We start from the raw sequence: 20654 nt of genomic DNA on the forward strand, positions 1-20654 counted from the left end.
AGAAAAACACGTAGCAGTGCCAAGCAGACACGTGAGGAGCACCAAAAACTGCGCACAAGATTTCATCCAGAGCTATGGGACAGACCTTTCCTGGCATGGTGTGTGGACTGATCGCTGTTGAAAGAAGATCTGAACTGTGACGGAACGCTGGTCGTACTGTCGACGTGAGCACAGAATGCAGAGATGCCTGCCCAAGGTAAAGTGTCATCTCAGCAGAAGCTCGCATGCACGAAATTTCAAGAGCACTCGTAGAAATGGGGCAGTAACTGTACTTTTCTTCGTTGTCCTGTTATCAACTTGCACAGTAATAGAGGGTGTTGCTTGGCACTTTGTATCGGGGACTACGGAGATAGATTGCTGGTATGTAGCTATGCACAAATTTCCTTTAATTATAGAAAACTACGTAAGTACAAGGATCACTTGTAGTTAGTGAAACTGAACGTAGTTGTTGTGTATTTAATTGTAGGTAGTGGTCAGAATAGCTCAGTTTAATATTAAGTTCTTTGATGATGGCAGCTTCTCCGAACCGAATACTTTCTGTGTCTGAATCAAAACTGAGCAGACAGTGGGGCACAGGTTTGTCTCGTGCTGCGTGTAAAGTATTGTTTCACGTACGGCCAGAATTGTGGTAGGACCGTTAGTGCACAGTACACAAGATGTGACTTTAAAATTACGGGACTATTGCTGTAAAACACTTTATTTCTAAAACATACATATTTAGTTAGTGTAACCCTCAAAATATTGGCCTCCTCCATCCCTGCACCACTCCATTCGAGTTTTCCACTGGTGTAAACAGTGCTGGAGGTCTTCCACTGTGAGCTTCTTGATGACGTGTCAGCTTCTTCTTTTACTGCGTCACAGGACTGAAATCTTGTTCCTCCTGATGCGGATTAGACCTCGGGGAAATGATAAAACTCACCCGCTGAAGCATGGTCTAAGAGTGGAATGGTGTAGTCCACCAAAGTGCGCGCCATTTATGACGGCGGCGGAGTTTAGGTTCGTTCTGCGCATCTGACGTCACAAAACACAGCCAGCCAATGAATAGAGAACGACGTTGCCAGAGCTCGACAGCAGTGCACAGCACGGACGAGTGTCTTCAGTTTTAGAAATGTTCATCATAAATAAAGTAATTGAACAAAAGCAATGTCTTGATAGCAGCCTTTCTTTTATAGAAAGTTTGAAAAAAGCATTCTTTATACCAATTGCTTCTTATTCTATTAATTAATTAAACCAAACAAGCAACAAGCCTCATAATTCAGGTGATAGCAAGGAAAGGTGTTTGAATCATTCTCACTAACAGCAGTAATTGTTATTTCTTATTGTACTTAGACGAAAAGTGAATAATTCATAGTCATACCAACAGTATTTGTCGGTATTTTGCGTGAGATTTTAAAGTCCTCCGGGAGATGCATTGAATGACGAGCTGCGTTAGTGTAATGGTTAAAATGCCGGCACGGTAGCTCAGTGTGTTCGGTCAGAGACTCGGTTGGCCTCTGTAATAAAAAACTGAGTGGAAGGATCAACCACCGAACTTGAACAGGATGTCTTGCGACGTCCGCAACGACCAAACACAACGATCAATAACGAACAAAACGAAAAAAAATAATGAAAAATATGTGTATGGCTGCTGAGTTCAAACCTTGTTCAGTGCTTAATATTTTCTTTATTTAGAAACAATATCGAAGTGTCTTACTTCATAAATTTTATTCATTTTAATGTAATTTTTTGAAATTTCTAGTGGCAACTAAAATCGACCATATGGAAAGTATACACTATGGACTTTTACCTCTGCAAACACTTCAAAATTTCGTGCATTGGTTTACATCTAATGCTGCACAATAACTGCATTGAACATCGAAACAAAATTAAATCATTTATGGGAGGAAGGAATCAGTCAAGAAGACGCGTAAAAATCAAATTTTTGGGCCAGATAGTTTTTATGAAAAAGTGTGTCAAAGCAGTCGAAACACCATGTGTCTGCACAGGCGATCAATGCAATGATGACAAAATCGCGCACATCGCGGAATGTGGGGGGCAGCGAAAAGGTTAATGCCACCGTGGTGGCTTTACTTCATAAACTGGGCGCTCCCCTCTAAACGTAAGTTTGCGAACTATACTATGACGCTGCTTCCCTTGGCACGTACAACTGGCAACGCAGCAATCTTCCGCGTCTGGGCGGGCATGCGCGAACCGCCAAGATAAAAGAATTGAACTATTGAGACCTCTTGACAGTGCGGTATGAGGCGGTGCGTTGATGCGGAATTCATGACTTTTTCTTCCACAATTCGAGTCGTTATCTCATTTTCTCTCACGGAGTTGAGCAATAACTGCAAGGTAGTAATTCTGATTAATAGTTTGACCTTCAGGAACCCCATGAAGATACACAATTCCACGAATGTCGAAAAAAAATCATCTTGATTTGCTCTCTGTGAAGTGAACAAAATGATAGCTCTTGCACAGACGAAGGCCACGGTCACCTAGATTTGCCTACAGACACCGCAGATGCCGCATTCGACTTAGAAGGCTTCAAGCTTCACAGGTATTGGCCGTTCATCTTTGGCGCACTCATACTTCATCTGTGTCAGCATCGCTCCCGTTATTTTATAGCCACACCTCGTACCTGACAAATAACCTCAGCAACGTTCCATGACAGCTTGAAGCCGCGCGGGATTAGCCGCTACAGCTACTGGGCAGCTGGTCCCGGCGGAGGTTCGAGTCCTCCCTCGGGCATGGGTGTGTGTGTTTGTCCTTAAGATAATGTAGGTTAAGTAGTGTGTAAGCTTAGGGACTGATGACCTTAGCAGTTAGGTCCCATAAGATTTCACACACATTCGAACTTTTTTTTTTGGCAACTTGAAAACGATGTATGGTCAATGAAATTCTGCACGTTTTCACACAAAAATAACGTGCTTTTTTCTAACTGCGTGTGCAACACTAGAGAAGGTCGAAAGACCTTATTCGTTTTTCAAATATAGACCACATGACCCCACAATATTGAAATCAGCTGATAATTTTGTCGAGAGAAAATCTCTTCTGATCTGAGATCGTCAAATCAGGCTTGGTCGTGTCGGCCGCGTGTGAGCGGGCTGTAAGGTTTTGAAAGATGTGGCCTCTTGCTGGGAATATTGCCTACTTCAGTGGATGAACGTCCTAATGCTACTTTTGTTAGTCATAAAAAAGAAGCTATTTGTTGTAGAGATGTTTGTGTTGGGCACCACTTTCGTGAGCTAATTTACATTATGATGTATTTATTAACTACTCAGTTTCGTGGGCAAATGTAAATTCCTGACATTTAGAAAGAGTCGATCTACGCGTGGCATTTGCAAGCAATAAAGATAACTGAACTAGATGTTCCAGCAGCAGAAATGTAAATAAAGTACGTTATAAGTTCTTTTGTTTTATTTGTTGTGGTCAGAAGAGTGGTCTGATGCAAGACTCCTAATCTCTTTGTATGTACTACAATATTCACTGACGGAAAAAAATCCCAGCACCAAGAAATAAATATGTAGGGTAGGGAAATTTTGGGAACAAATTTGACTAAGTTATTAACGTCGCAAGATTACATTTTAATGCAAGCGAGAGAAAAGTCATTGCAAATGTGAAATGCTGGGACGTTGATAACCGGTCAAACGGCCAGAATCTGCTTCAAGGTGTTGTGTAGGTGCCGGATGCCAGTCTGTGGGGTGGAGTTCCATGATTGTTGCATTTGGTAATCAATTGTTAATGCTGTTTTTGGATGGCGCTGGAGTTGCCGTTTGATGATATCCCATACATGCTCTAGTGGAGAAGGATCTGGAGATCGAGAAGGTCAAGCCAACACTTCGACACTTATTACACTTATGTCAAAAACCAAGGGAAGAAAATAAGTTGAAATTTTCCATTCATCGTAAACCAACACACTCAGAAACAGTAATAAGGGATGAAAAAATTTGCGGTAAGTTCCTATGGGACCGAACTGTTGAGGTCATCGGTCCCTTGGCTTACACACTACTTAATCTAACTTAAGGACAACACACTCACCCATGCCCGAAGAAGGACTCGAACCTCCGATGGGGGTGAGCGTCGCGAACCGTGACAAGGTGCCCTAGACAGCACGGCTATCATGCGCCGCCAATAAGGGATGACTCTAACCATCCAGCAGAATATAAAATGACTTATTTATCTGGTATGGTAGCTCGCTTATGTAAGCTTCCATTAGATGAAACGGAAATACAACGGGAGTTATGGATATTTCAACAAGTAACAGTAGCGAAGGATTTAAGAGAAGCTTAGTTACACAAATTCTCAAAACATACAAAAAAGAAACAAAACACACAAGGAAAGAATAAAGTTTTTAATACTGTAGTATATGGCCGTATCATCGAAATGTTAGCGCGCACTTTCCCTTAACACTCAAAATAGCATTTCGAACTGCAGGTCAATGAAGGTATAAACTAAGACATATGATTGGAAATAATGAAAATGCATCTGATGTGTATAGATTACAATGTGAAGCATGTGAACGTTTTTATACAGGCCAAGCTGGTCGGAAATTTGTAACTAGATACAAGGAACATATCAGTCCAAACAACAAGACTGCTATTGGCCATCATTTGCAAAACACAAAACGTACATTGGGTGGTACTGACAGTGCTGTGGAAATTTTACACATGGCACCTAAGGAAATAAAGTTAGATTTACTTGAAGAACAGAAAACTAAGGAGCCGAACAAGTTGATGAACGAACAGTTCGACTTTAAACACAATATTGTTTTTGCTCTTTTTAAAAATGATTAATGATTCAATAAGGTAATTAGGTTATAACATATCAGTAATTTATAAAACAGTGCGATAATGTCTCAGACCTTTACCGACACATCATCTATGGATTTAGCTGTTACACTATGATCTCTGAGAGGCAGAACATAAGGACACACAATACACAACTAAAAGCACCTGTCAAAATTTTTATGTCCAATCAACTAAAGACGCCTATCGAATCTTGACTCTATCAATTCAAGTAATATTTGTTATGTAGCTGTGCTGAAAACAAATCTGTTATGTACAGTGAAATATGATAAATGCAAGTGCACCACATAAGATTTGTTGCACTCCTGTAATCTGAGTACAAAAAATGCTTGTATTTCATGTTTTGTTAATAAAATTGCATCTCACAATATCGGTTAATGGTTTTAGAACGAAGGAAAAACTCGAAACTAGTCACTAATAAAAATACTATTTGCGACTCTGACGGAAATATTATTTAATATATTACTCTTTATGTTTATTTGGATTAACGTTTATATCCCTGTTATAGATCATCGTCAGACTTATAGCTCATTGTTGCGAGGCGCAGCTGATCAATTACTGTTATCGTTGTGCTGTGAATGAATCGTCGCGACTCTCAGTAATTAGATATTGGTCTGAAGATTAACCGCGAGAAAGGCCATAATCGTGAATCCAAATAAACATAAAAAGTAACTCATATTTCTTCTGGCTTTCTTAATTGTATACTTTTCAGTGGATGGCTGAGATTTTGGTTCCGTTTTGTGCATGACATTTAGACGAACAACCCTGTCGCCTTGAAGCAACAAATATAGCTGGCTCTGTCGTCAAAATATTGTGCTTGAAATGGGATAAACAACTCGACGTTGATGATATAATAAACATTAGCATCTAATTCAGTTTAGTCAAAAGATGCGGCTGTTTATGTCACATACTTTGATACTCGCAAACTCACTCATCAAAACCTACAGGGCACTTCCCGTTGGTTTGAAATCACGAAATCTGGCAATAAGGAAGAATGCACACTAAAACCAAATGAACAAATCTAAAAACTGCGAATTTATTATTAAATCACACGAAAATAATTTTTTCCCATTTGTTATCTGACTGACTTTCTGTCTGTCCCTCCATCTGTTGAGGCCCCTTCTTCCCAGGAACTGGTAGATGTAGCAAGTTTAAATTTGTACCATATACTGAGGTCTGTACACCTTTGATGGAGTAAAAAAGTGAAGCTTTTAAACCAGTGCAGTCAATAGATACGGCCATCTATGTCCCATGTTTTGATACTGGCGAAGTCACTCATCAAAACGTATAGGTCTATAATCATCAAATTTGCCACGAAGAAAGGTTTCACAGAACAAGTAAAGAAAAACAATCAGAAAATTGTTAATTTATATCACAAAACAAAATTTTTCTTATGGCATTTGTTATCGGCTTTGGAGTTTCAAATTAAAATATTCTCTAAAGTCTTGGAATCCCTGGGTCCGATATTTTGCCTATATCGATACAGGTAACAGGCACAATTCGTCGAAATCTTCGTTTCCCGGAATGGATGAACTGTGTATATACATAATTTTGTACGGAACCATTACACCGCGAGTCCTACCTGCACCTAACCAATTCTCAGATCAGCCATGTCCACAAAGGTAAATTCTGAATCTGATATGTAGCTAGTTCTATATTAGCGTCATTACCCTCTTCAGGTTATAAGTGCTGCCCCGAGTTTTTCCTGTATACAGAAATCTGGAACTTCCTAAAATGGTAACAGTTCAACGAATAACTTTAACTAGTAAATAATAAGAAGTCATTCATTTTAGCTTCTATATGTTTAAACACACAGACCATTGGTGTTCGGCTTCGACAAACTACTCATCACGTCTGCGCAAACATTCCTAACTATACTTTGTTTCTTCCTGCTAAGGGGGGGAGGCCAGAGAGGTTGCAATTGTAAGCTAAGCGTCTAATCATTAACGTTGCTGGCAATGGAAGTATTTAAATTGGCCTTACAGAAATTTTTTAGGTAAATATTACAAAATTTAATGAAAAATTTCTGTAAATAACGTTTCTTGTCAGTAAATTTCAAAATTATTTTATTTTACTGGATGAAACTAGCAATTTACAAAGAATATCGTTTACATAGAGATAGATTTAGATAAAGTTATTATCATATATCTTATTTCTCTAGCAACATCAGATTTCTCAACACAAACTAACCATATGGGGATATCTGAGGTATTGTTACAAAGGATTTTTAACCACCTTCTGACACTACATACTGAGCTTGCACTAAAAGTTACTACTTGTGGAAAATTTTAAAATAAAACACACTTTTAAGTACCATAGGCAAAAGGGCATTATAGTGCCTTTACAACTATAAAGGAGCGAAAGTCTCACACGCGTCCCCTGTTTACAGTTAATTCTCAGCTGACACCAGGAAATGTATGTTAATACCATAGAGTAAATATCTCTGGAGTGAGCATTCACATGCGCAGAACAGATTTTGTGTTGTCAACATACATTGCCGTCCTGGTCACGTGTTATCGGGACGTCGTGTGTTTGTCCGCATAGCGTCCCGTATATTTCGAACGTCACTACATCCCTAGTGTCGTGGATTATTTATATATGTTGCGCAGACATTTTAACAGTATCCATTTGATACCGGGAATATACCAGCTACGTAACTTTCAAGGGCAAGTGATATTGCATTCTGCTTTTTTGCTATAGGTGTCACAGTTCAGATGCACTCGATTTTTGGTAGTTATAGGTATGATACGGCACTTTATAGTATTACAGAGCCTGACGTACATTTTTGCAGTGACAGTCTTGCAAAACGACTTGACAGTACGCTAGTTCTCTATGGTTAATACCAGAGATAAACTTAACACCATCTGATCGAAGCATGGCTTTTCAATTGTCAAGAAGACAGCTGCCTATTAAAATTGCATTTGCAATCACTGTAAACAATTCACACTGACAAACACTTCAAAGAGCAGGACTGCATTCATGAAATCCTGTCTTTACTCTGGGACAATTTATGTTGCCTTTTCACGGTTAAGTAACTCAACTAATATTTTTGTGTCCCATCGAGAAAATGAAAAACAAAAATTGCATGAACATTACATTCTTCTGTCAAATATCGATTACACCAAGATACTGTAATGTTGCGTAAAGACTTTTGTTCAGAGTTATGTGCATGGAAGTGTATATACAAGGATGTATCATAATTATTGTTTCACATCATTCTGTTCATTTTTGAAGATGTTTTCTCTTCATTCGCACAGTTGCTCTTATCCCAGCGACTACACTCATTCGAAATACTGTCACTATTTAAATGTATAAAAGTGTGAAAGTTTTGCACGGGTCCCCCGTGTTTTGTTTTGATAAATGTATTCACCTACGGCCACTGGTAGAGTCTGCGCAGGGTACGGTGGCTGATGTGCAGTGACCAGTTTTCGTCCAGAGCGATGGGAGAGTTCATTCGTTTGTTTGGGAGGGGAGGCTGACAGTCTGGTACCTTTCAGCCGGTTGCCGATGGCAGAATCGTGGCGCATGGCCATCCGTTTTTCTCAAACGATTTTACAGAAACTATTAGGTAAAAAGTTTTCCTTTTTGTGTTAGTTACAACTTTCTATGCCATTTAGTTAATGGTAATAGTCATTGTGATATTTTCATGGAAGTAAGATACCTGGCGAAATAAGAAAATTTCGCAATGAAAAATAGGACGTGCATTGATATTGCCTTTGTTGTATATTACATATGTTGCTGTGTTCGATATGTAGCTAACATAGTGAACTTTTCTTAAGACTTGGGCAATGGTTTATATCAGTCACAAGTCTCGAGAAAATGGATGTAGCACACTCATTTGCGATCAAGTGAGCCAGCACTACAGCCGGAGCGAAATATTCACAACATTCCTCATATTTCATAAAACGTTTGATGTATCTATACCTGGTGAAACAAGAAATGCTATGGGTTTTGGAACAAAAGCTAAGACATTTCAAGTCTATTTTTGTACCGAGAATGTGCTTTTTCATAAACAACTGACCTTACTCTTCCTGAGTTTCTCATTTAATAGACTTAATAAACCACTGTTTCAGAATTCCATCCAATCGCGTGTGTGCAACATGTTAGCGAGATGACACTGTGTTTTGGCAAAGGGAGAAAATTTTAACGTGGCATGAAGAAAAATGTAGGTTTTGCTCAAGATTCTCCACCCGTGACGCTTCTCTGAACGTTATAAATGGTTAACAAGTCAGACGAAAATAAATCGCGGATTTTGTTACATTTAGAGCTCAATACTGACAAAAGGAGAAATGGCAGTTGATCTACAGGGTGCTACAAACGGTACAGGAAACGTTCCTCACAGACAAATAAAGAAAAGATGTAATGTGGACATGTGCCCGGAAACGTTTAATTTCCATGTTAGAGCTCATTTTAGTTCCGTCAATATGTACTGTACTTCCTCGATTCACCGGCAGTTGGCCCAATTGAAGGAAGGTAATGTTGACTTCGGTGCTTGTATTGACATGCGACTCATTGTTCTGCAGTACTAGCATCAAGCACATCAGTACGTAGCATCAACAGGTTAGTGTTCATCACGAACGTGGTTTTGCAGTCAATGCAATGTTTACAAATGCGGAGTTGGCAGATGCCCATTTGATGTATGGATTAGCACGGAGGAATAGCCGTGGCGCGGTACGTTTGTATCGAGACAGATTTCCAGAACGAAGGTGTCCCGACAGGAAGACGTTCGAAGCAATTGATCGGCGTCTTAGGGAGCACATAACATTCCAGCCTATGACTCGCGACTGGGGAAGACCTAGAACGACGAGGACACCTGCAATGAACGAGGCAATTCTTCGTGCAGTTGAGGATAACCCTAATGTCAGCGTCAGAGAAGTTACTGCTGTACAAGGTAACGTTGACCACGTCACTGTATGGAGAGTGCTACGGGAGAACCAGTTGTTTCCGTACCATGTACAGCGTGTCCAGGCACTATCAGCAGCTGATTGGCCACCACGGGTAAACTTCTGCGAATGGTTCATCCATCAATGTGTCAATCCTCATTTCAGTGCAAATGTTCTCTTTACGGATGAGGCTTCATTCCAACGTGAACAAATTGTAAATTTTCACAATCAACATGTGTGGGCTGACGAGAATGCGCACGCAATTGGGCAATCACGTTATCAACACAGATTTTCGGTGAACGTTTGAGCAGGCATTGTTGTGATGTCTTGATTGGGCCCCATGTTCTTCCACCTACGCTCAATAGAGCACGTTATCATGATTTCATACAGGATACTCTACCTGTGCTGCTAGAGCATGTGCCTTTACAAGTACGACACAACATGTGGTTCATGCACGATGGAGCTCCTGCACATTTCGGTCGAAGTATTCGTATGCTTTTCAACAGATTCGGTGACCGATGGATTGGTAGAGGCGGACCAATTCCATGGCCTCCACGCTCTCCTGACCTCAACCCTCTTGACTTTCATTTATGGGGGCATTTGAAAGCTCTTGTCTACGCAACCCCAGTACCAAATGTAGAGACTCTTCGTGCTCGTATTGTGGACGGCTGTGATACAATACGCCATTCTCCAGGGCTGCATCAGCGTATCAGGGATTCCATGCGACGGAGGGTGGATGCATGTATCCTCGCTAACATTTTGAACATGTCCTGTAACAAAGTGTTTGAAGTCACGCTGGTACGTTCTGTTGCTGTGTGTTTCCATTTCACGATTAATGTGATTTGAAGAGAAGTAATAAAATGAGCTCTAAAGTATGCGTTACCGGACACATGTCCTCATAACATATTTCCTTTCTTTGTGTGTGAGGAATGTTTCCTGAAAGTTTGGCCGTACCTTTTTGTAACACCCTATATATGGATAATCACCGTGCAACGATGGGTGTGGACGGGCTCTACTTAATATTTACAAAAAATGTAGGCTTGAGTTAAGAACGCCACTTCCTTTCAGCGCTCGGCATTTCCACTACAGCGACTGCCTGCAAGCCCACCCACTGTGGCTCTCCCCGTGTGTGCCCTGCCCTATGCTCATCTACGTGCCACTATATTCTGCGTGCACTCTATCGAGGGTTGCTAGTATGCGTTAGGCTAGATTACATCCCGACATACAGTCAGTCGACTGACTACAACCGTGTCGACAGCAGCAGCGGCGCGCTCGCGGGCACTCGCCGCTGGTCCCCGCGCAGAGGCTCTCCGGCGCTGGGGCCGTCCATCGCGTCGGTGGCCGGGCAGCTGCTGCAGGACACGAGGACTCCGCCGCTGGTGCAGCAGCTCAGGGCGCAGGCAGAACTCCAGCACGGCCAGGGCCAGGTGGGCGGGCAGGGCGAGGCGGTGCCCGTGCTGCTGGAGGAGCACGAGCTGGCCGACGAGCGCCGCGTCCAGCAGCTGGTGGACAGGACTCGCGGGGGCGGCGGCGGCAGCACGGCGCGCCCCCAGCCAGGTACGTGGCCGGCCCCCCGTCGCGGAAATGACTCGATGTCACGGATCTAGGTTGTTGTTGTCTTCAGTCCTGAGACTGGTTTGATGCAGCTCTCCATGCTACTCTATGCTGTGCAAGCTTCATCTCCCAGTACCTACTGCAGCCTACATCCTTCTGAATCTGGTTAGTGTATTCATCACTTGGTCTCCCTCTACGATTTTTACCCTCCACGCTGCCCTCCAATACTAAATTTGTGATCCCCTGATGTCTCAGAACATGTCCTATCAACCTATCCCTTCTTCTAGTTAAGTTGTGCCACAAACTCCTCTTCTCCCTAATTATGTTCAATACCTCCACATTAGTTAAGTGATGTACCCATCTAATCTTCAGCATTCTTCTGTAGCACCACTTTTCGAAAGCTTCTATTCTCTGCTTGGCTAAACTATTTATCGTCATGTTTCACTTCCATACATGGCTACACTCCATACAAATACTTTCAGAAACCACTTTTTGACACTTAAATCTATACTAGATGTTTACAAATTTCTCTTCTTCAGAAACGCTTTCCTTGCCATTGCCAGTCTACATTTTATATCCTCTCTACTTCGACCATGATCAGTTATTTTACTCCCCAAACAGCAAAACTCCTTTACTACTTTAAGCGCCTCATTTCCTAATCTAATTCCCTCAACATCTCCCGACTTAATTCGACTACATTCCATTATCCTCCTTTCAAGACACTGTCCATTCCGTTCAACTGCTCCTCCAAGTCCTTTGCTGTCTCTCACAGAATTACAATGTCATCGGCGAACTTCAAAGTTTTTATTTCTTCTCCATGTACTTTAATACCTACTCCGAATTTTTCTTTCGTTTCCTTTACTGCTTGCTCAATGTACAGATTGAATAGCAACGGGGTGAGGCTACAACCCTGTCTCACTCTCTTCCCAACCACTGCTTCCCTTTCATGCCCCTCGACTCTTATAACTGCCATCTGGTTTCTGTACAAATCGTAAATGGCCTTTCGCTCCCTGTATTTTACCCCTGCCACCTTTAGCATTTGAAAGAGAGTATTCTAGTCAACATTGTCAAAAGCTTTCTCCAAGTCTACAAATGCTAGAAATTTAGGTTTGCCTTTTCTTAATCCATTGTCTAAGATAAGTCGTAAGGTCAGTATAGCCTCACGTGTTCCAACATTTCTGCGGAATCCAAACTGATCTTCGCCGAGGTCGGCTTCTACCAGTTTTTCCGTTCGTCTGTAAAGAATTCGCGTTAGTATTTTGCAGCTGTGACTTATCAAACTGATAGTTCGGTATTTTTCACATCTGTCAACACCTGCTTTATTTGGGATTGGAATTATTATATTCTTCTTTAAGTCTGAGGTGGGGCGTTCAATTACTAATGCAACACACTTTTTTCTGGGGAAATTCCGGATAAAAAAACTCGGAATTTGTTGTGGGACATCGTGGAATATTCCCGCTTCAACCCCTACAGCTTGATGAAATTCCGCTACACACAGCCTTCAAAATAGTAATGGAGGTGTGTCCCAGACAGAGATACGTCATTCAGTTTGTTTGGGTGGAAAACCAGAGCATTGTAAATATCCTGAGACGCGTACAGAACGTCTACAGACCTTGTAGTGAACAAAAGCACGGTGAATCATTGGCGGAGGCGCCTGTCGTCATTGCAGTGAGGTCGTGTAAACGTGTACGATCTCCTGCGTGCCGTCCGGTCGCACACAACATGACTCCTGCAGTGTAGGAACGTGCGGACACTCTCATTCGAGGGGATCGACAGATCACAGTCACACTCCTCATTCTTCAACTGGATATCTCGCTGATAGGCTTTGGTCCATCAGTTGGCGTAGTCAAAAGTGTGTGCCCGATGGGTTCGTCACTGCCTAACACAGGACATCCATCTGTTTGGTTCAATGGAGGATGCACTCCACACGAAGCAATACATGAAAGATGAGCACGTTACTCAGCACGTCTTTGACGTAGACCAACAGATGCAATTTGTTCGTACATGTGTTGATGTCGCACACCCTCCTACCTCCTCTGAGATTAAAGCAAAGGGGGACAAGAGGGCTGAAAAAGCGTAAATATCATTTGCTGCTCGGGATCATATTCATATTTCGTAAAATGGTTTTGAATCTTCCCTACTGATTACACCCCATTTACCAGAGCAAAAATTGCGGCTGAACTACATTCCAGAGTGTCAGCCGTTTTGTCTGTCACTGGTAAAGGACTGTATGGCAGCGCCTCGTGTACTGAAAACTCGAGCCTCGAATTAGGCTGCTCGGAGTAAAAAATGGCAGTCATATTGTCTTCCGAGAGTCTTAGGGGTGACACCTGAGGTACTCGCCCAATACTGAGTGCTATATGTCAATTTCGGAAAAAAGAGTTTCGACACGGTGCTAACGCCATCTTCAGGAATCTCGACCTGGGTACTGCTGAGTGGGAGCAACTCGTCGCCACCTCCAGAGGAGCCTAGTACGACCACGACCACGACCGCGGCGCCCGCCAAGAACAAGAAGAACGGCGCCGGCAGCGGCAGGCCGGGGGCGGGAGCGGGGGCGGGAACCGGCGCGGCCGCGAGTACGACTGCGGCGCCACCCCCGCAGAAGGCCGCAGGCGGCAGGAAGCCGCCCCCGGGGGGCAGCCAGACTCCCCGGCCGCCGCCTTCCACCGCGGCCAACAACAAGTTTGTCCAGCAGTTTAGGCCGCTGCTGCACAGGTGAGCGCCTTTCTTACCTTGTCCGCTGTTGCTGCTTTTGTTGTAAATACTAATTCACTCGCAGTGCGGTACACATATGGCGACATCGTATAATATGTCAATTGGGCTACCTCCACTAACCTAAAAAAAGTCGGGAAAATTTTGGCGATAAAATCACTTGGGCTACCTCCACTAAACTGTCATCCAACCATCACCTCTTTCTTGGAATTTGCGGGAAAAGGACAGTCTGTGCTGGGCTGCTGGATAGGATGGACGTAAGTCTTTATTTTGCGTGCCGTGTTTATTTAAACACTTTGAGCTGTCATAGGCAATAGCTCCATCCAGTGTGTTCCTCGTGATGCCCGGATTCCAGCTGACCTCATACTCAGTACCACCACGAGAGGGCGCTGTCGTCCCTCCTATGACGTAATCCAAGATGGCGGTCAGGGGAAAAACGGCAGGAAAAGGATTTAGTGTGTCTCCAGCTGCTGGAGAGAAAGCAGTGTACTTTACTTATTTCTTTCAGTGGTGTGGTGTGCGTGCTGTAAGACCTTCGGCACACACACCATCAGATTATTTGACTTGTCGCTCTAACGAATTAGGCGAGTGTCAGCAATATGTCTCCTGGTCTTATTGCGGCTTGTTTATCTTCTGCCGTTAGGTCAGACGATAGAAATGCCACTTGCACGCTTACAGTAGCAGATTGACGGTGACCAACTTTAAACAGAACTTGATTAATTTTCACACACATTTATTAAAATAATAAAAAATATAGATATTACATAACTTCATTCTGGATGCTGTTTACAACTTACAATGTGAAATTCCTTTGGTCTTGATACGTTAATCTTGTTCTCGCATGTCTCTGATACTTGACAAAGTGTCTATACATTTCTCTTCATGGCTATGTACAGGAATATGATAATCTTATTAGGTGCAGACTGAAAGTTGATTATAGACTAATGCCGACTAATGCAGACAAGTGCAGACTAACTAATCGGAGGTCTGTACACTCGTTATGATATCTCGCGCGTTCAGGTATCACTGCGTGAGTGTGATCCGCGAGGAGAAAAGGTTCTACGTTAGCAGCAATCTCATTGGCTGCATTACATATTAATCCGCGGATCGGTGGAAGCAGAATTTGGTCCGTCTCTAAGACAGCGCCATCTCGTAGTGCGTAGATGGACGAGCGCTGCGCCTGCGCTGTTGTGCTTAGCGGTACGCACTGACTATGCGGAACTATGTACACAACAAGTGGGAAGTTGGAAAAATTTATTTTGGGGCGGATCTCATGTAGGTTATTTACGAGGGTTCGAAATTAAATAGCGGCAAATATTTATTCACAACCGATATAAAAGAGTTACATGTTTTCACATGTTACTGTTCTTCAAACTAGTCACCAGGTTGTGTAGATCCCGTTGCCAGCGATGTGGAAGGCGTACTATACCGTTAGCAGAGCCTGTTCTGTTGATGGTGCGAACGGAACGGTCTAAAGTTATGGTGATTCTGGTGTACGACTGTGATGGTGTTATCCTAACGCATTACGTTCATCCACGGCAGACCGTCAATGTACAGTATGACTTTTCGTTTTTGGAGCATCACCTGCGACCAGCTTTGCGAAAGAAGCGGAGTCACTTTGTGAGCAACCCGTCTATCATTTTGCACAACAATGCACGGGCGCACACAGCACAAGTTGTGGCTACTGTGTTCGGTCGATGGGATTGGAAAGTACTGTATCACCCACCATACTCTGCGGTCTTAAGTCCTTGTGACTTTGATTTGATTCCGAAGACGAAGGAACCAGTTCCTGGCATTCACTTTAGAACTGTTCCAGAGTTTCGACAGGCAGTAGGCCACTCCATTCGCATCAACATAACAGGCTCTGATGACGGTATACTACGCCTTCTACATCGCTGGCAACAGATTCTGCACAACACTGGTGACTACTTTGAAGGACAGTAACAGGCGAAACAATGTAACTCTTTTGTATCGATTCTAAATAAATAGTTTGCACAGTTGCCACTATTTAAGTTCCAACCCTCGCATTATGCTGACCCAAACAATCGCCCTGAGGTGCTTGCGCTCACAATAAATAGGCTAGAGGCCTGCAAACTGCTACCGAAATAATGTGGTACACTGATGTTCAGACACGCAAGCAACTCCTAAATTGTCAAAATAATGCATGTAAAACGCTCTGCAAACACGCTCTCTAATTGTAAACTGTCGAAATAATGCATTCGCAGCCTACAGACATGCCCACAAAATAATGCAGTACACTCATGTACAGATAGCTTGTTACCCCGTCCGCTTTTGCTGCTTTCTGCAAGATGAACCAGCTCGGCTCAGTTATAAATTACTAGTCCAGCCGCAGTGAGGTACACGTGTAGTGACATCGTATAATATGTGTCAGTTTCGTCCAAAGGCGTGATACTGACAAGTGAACCGGTTTTAAGTTGGCACAGTGGATAGGCCTTGAAAAACTGAAAACAGATCAGTGGAGAAAACAAGAAGAAGTTGTGTGGAACTATGAAAAAAAAAAGCAAAATATAGAAACTGAGTAGTCTATGCACAAGATAGGCAAAGCTCAGGAGCGCCGTGGTCCCGTGGTTAGCGTGAGCAGCTCTGTAACGACAGGTTCTTGGTTCAAGTTTTCCCTCGAGTGAAAAGTTTAGTTTCTTTATTTTCGCTAAGTTATGATTTGTCCGTTCGTTCATTGACGTCTCTGTTCACTGTAATAACTTTGGTGTCTGTGTTTTGCAACCGCAACGCAAAACCGTGCGATTAGTAGACGAAAGGACGTGCATCTCCAATGGGAACCGAAAACATTTGTTCGCAAGGTCATAGGTCAACCGATTCCTCAACAGGGAAACACCTCTGATATATTCTATACGACACTGGTGACGGCGTGTGCGTCACATGACAGGAATATACCCACCTAACTTGTACACTTGGCAAATGGGCAAAAAGATTCTTCTACCTTGCCCGATTTAGGTTTTCTTGTGGATGTGATAATCACTCTCAAAAAGTGATGAAAACATAAGAGTTTGTCGCATAAACTGCAACAAACGAATGCAACAGTTTCACAGTCGCACAGTTTCCCCTGCGCTCTGTCAAAACATATGTTTTTAACGTTTTCATAGAACGTCCCAATACTACGGCGCAGTTACCTCGCATCTGGCGGACGGACTGACGGACAGATAATAATTGTCTGAAAATAAAAAAGTTTGCACTCGAGGGAAGAGTTGAACCAAGGACCTCTCCTACCGCAGCTGCTCACGCTAACCACGGGACCACGGTGCTGCGGAGCCCACTTCATGTTGCCTATCTGACGCATGGACTACTCAGTTTGTATATTTTGCTTATTTTTTTCATAGTTCCACACAACTTTTTCCAGTTTTCTCGATTGATCTGCGTTCAATCTTTCAAGGCCTCTCCAGTGTGCCAACTTATAACTAAATCTGAGGGGGGTGCGATGGGGAGGTTCCCTTGTGAGACCTTAAAAAATCTACATTACCGAATATATATTCCCATGATGCTTCCTGGCAACACTGTGGCCACTCAATTTAGAGCCACACGTACAGTAACACTGACAGCCACTGTCGCCCAGCAATGTTTGCGGTGGTACATTTCCAGCTAGAAGCGTTTACACATTGAGATGACAAGGGTCACGGGGTGGCCATATGGAATTTCACAGAAGGCGGTAGTATCGCGTAAACAAGGTATAAAAGGGCGTTGTATTGACAGAGGTGTCATTTATATTCAGGTGAGTCATGTGTAAAAGTTCCGGACACGATTATGGCTGCACGACGGGAATTAACAGACTCTTAACGCGGAATCATGAAAGAAGGTTGTATACATGGAGGAACCCTGGAGATAATAAAAGGTTTCAGATAGATAATATAATGGTAAGACAGAGATCTAGGAACCAGATTTTAAATTGTAAAACATTTCCAGGGGCAGATGTGGACTCTGACCACAATCTATTGGTTATGAACTGTAGATTAAAACTGAAGAAACTGCAAAAAGGTGGGAATTTAAGGAGGTGGGACCTGGATAAACTGACTAAACCAGAGGTTGTATAGAGTTTCAGGGAGAGCATAAGGGAACAAGTGGCAGGAATGGGGAAAAGAAATACAGTAGAAGAAGAATGGGTAGCTTTGAGGAATGAAATAGTGAAGGCAGCAGAGTATCAAGTAGGTAAAAAGACGAGGGCTAGTAGAAATCCTTGGGTAACAGAGGAGATACTGAATTTAATTGGTGAAAGGAGGAAATACAAAAATGCAGCAAGTGAAGCAGGCAAAAAGGAATACAAACGTCTAAAAAATGAGATCGACAGGAAGTGCAAAATGGCTAAGCAGGGATGGCTAGATGACAAATGTAAGGATGTAGAGGCTTATATCATGAGGGGTAAGATAGATACTGCCTACAGGAAAATTAAAGAGACCTTTGGAGAAAAGAGAACCTCTTGTATGAATATCAAGAGCTCAGATGGAAACCCAGTTATAAGCAAAGAAGGGAAAGCAGAAAGGTGGAAGGAGTATATAGAGGGTCTCTACAGGGGCGATGTTCTTGAGGACAATATTATGGAATTGGAAGAGGAGGTAGATGAAGATGAAATGGGAGATATGATAGTGCGTGAAGAGTTTGACAGAGCACTGAAAAAGTCGGATCAAGGCCCCGGGAGTAGACAACATTCTATTAGAAGTACTGACAGCCTTGGGAGAGCCAGTCCTAACAAAACTCTACCATCTGGTGAACAAGGTGTATGAGACGACCGAAATTCCCCCAGACTTCAAGAAGCATATCATCATTCCAATCCCAAAGAAAGCAGGTGTTGTCTGAACACAGATTTTTAGAAAGAGCTAGACGCGTGGGTCATTCCATTTCGGAAATCGTTAGGGAATGCAATGTTCCGAGATCGACAGTGTCAAGAGCACGCCGAAAATACCAGATTTCAGGCGTTACGTCTCATCACACATAAGGCAGTGGCCGACGGCCTTCACTTAACGACCGAGAGCAGTGTCCTTTACGTGGCACTGTCAGTGTTAACAGACAATCAATGTGAGATGTACAGTGATATTTGGCGGTTGGGCTATGCAGCAGACTAACGACACGACATCGCGTGCAGCTCCTCTCCTTGGCTTATGACCATGTAGCGTAGACACTAGACTGTGAGAAAACCGTGGCATAGTCAGCTAAGTCCCGATTTCAGCTGGTAAGCACTGATGACGGGGTGTGGTGCACCCCCCACGAATCCATGGACCCAAGTTGTCAACAATACACTGTGCAAGCTGGTGGTGGCTCCATAACGGTGGGGCTGTGTTTATGTGGAATGAACTGCGTCTTCCGGTCCAACGAATACGATCACTGACTGGAAACAGTTACGTTGGGCTGCTTGAAGACCAACTGAAGCTATTCATGAACTTCATGTTCCCAAAAAATGGTGCAATTTTTATGAATGAAAATGCTCCATATCACTGGGTCACAATTTATCACCACATACTGGACAATTCCATCAAATGATTTTGCCGCCTAGAAAGTCCGACATCAATCTCATCGAACATGGGACATAATCGACAAGTCAGTTGGTTCATAAAATCCTGCGCAGATAACACTTTCGTAATTATGAAAAGCTATACAAGCAATGTGGCTCAATATTTATGCAGTGGAATTCGAGCGAGTCCAGGCCACGTCGAGTTGCTGCAATACGCCAGACAGAACGAGGTCTGGCACAGTATTAGGAGGTATCTCACGACTTTCGTCGCCTCAGTGTGTCCCGTTGATGTTGTCCGGGAACATTGCGGCCACGCAATTCCCGACCATATGTAGAGGAACATTGTTGACCACTGTTGCCTGGCAATGTTTCCGGCAATACATTTCTGGCTAGCAGTGTTGTTGTGTACATAGTTCCACGTAGTCAGCGCGTACACAACTTTCCCAATATAGCGCGCCCCGCTAAGCACGACAGCGCAGGCGCAACGCTCGTCCGTCTCCGCACTACGAGATGGTGCTGCCTTAGAGACGGACCAAATTCTGCTTCTGCCGATCCGCGTATTAATATGTAACGCAGCCAATGAGATTGCTGCTAACGAAGAACCTTTTCTCGTCGCAGATCACACTCGTGCAGTGATACCTGAACACTCGAGGTATTATAACGAGTGTACAGACCTCCGATTAGTCAGTCTGCATTAGTCTGCATTAGTCTGCATTTCTCTGCATTAGTCTGTGCCAGTCTATAGTCAAATTTCAGTCTGCGCCTAATAAGATTATCATATTCCTGTACATAGCCATGAAGATACATGTATAGACACTTTGTCAAGCATCAGAGATATGTGAGAATAAGATTAACGTACCAAGACCAAAGGAACTTCAGATTGTCAATTGTAAATAGCATCCAGAGTCAAGTTAAGTAAGGTTTATGATTGTTATTATTTTAATAAATGTGTGAAAATGAATCAAGTTCTGTTTAAAGTTGGTCACCGTCAATCTGATACTCTAAGTGTGCAAAGCATTTCTATCGTCTGACCTAATGGCACCTAAACACACCACAATAAGACCACGAGACATATTGCTGACATTCTCCTACTTCGTTAGAGCGACAAGTCAAATAATCTGATGGTGTGTGTACTGAAGGTCTTACAGTATGCACACCACAAGTGCTTACATGGGTACACAACATACGTGAAATGAACGAGAGAAAGGAAGTGAAATTGAGGGCAGCTCTCCTGCATTTACT

At 43.0% G+C, this 20654-nt stretch overlaps 1 protein-coding gene across 1 annotated transcript in view; it reads left to right on the plus strand.

The window, feature by feature from the left end:
- LOC126291459 (uncharacterized) overlaps positions 1–20654 on the plus strand; it is a 228507-nt gene that overhangs the window by 135864 nt on the left and 71989 nt on the right. Inside the window, exons 5-6 of the mRNA XM_049984971.1 lie at positions 10929–11227; positions 13636–13939. Coding sequence (XP_049840928.1) covers positions 10929–11227; positions 13636–13939 — 603 coding nt within the window. The remainder of the gene's footprint in view (positions 1–10928; positions 11228–13635; positions 13940–20654) is intronic.

This window comes from Schistocerca gregaria, chromosome 9, assembly GCF_023897955.1.
Source record: "Schistocerca gregaria isolate iqSchGreg1 chromosome 9, iqSchGreg1.2, whole genome shotgun sequence".
NCBI classification, from domain to species: Eukaryota; Metazoa; Arthropoda; class Insecta; order Orthoptera; family Acrididae; genus Schistocerca; species Schistocerca gregaria.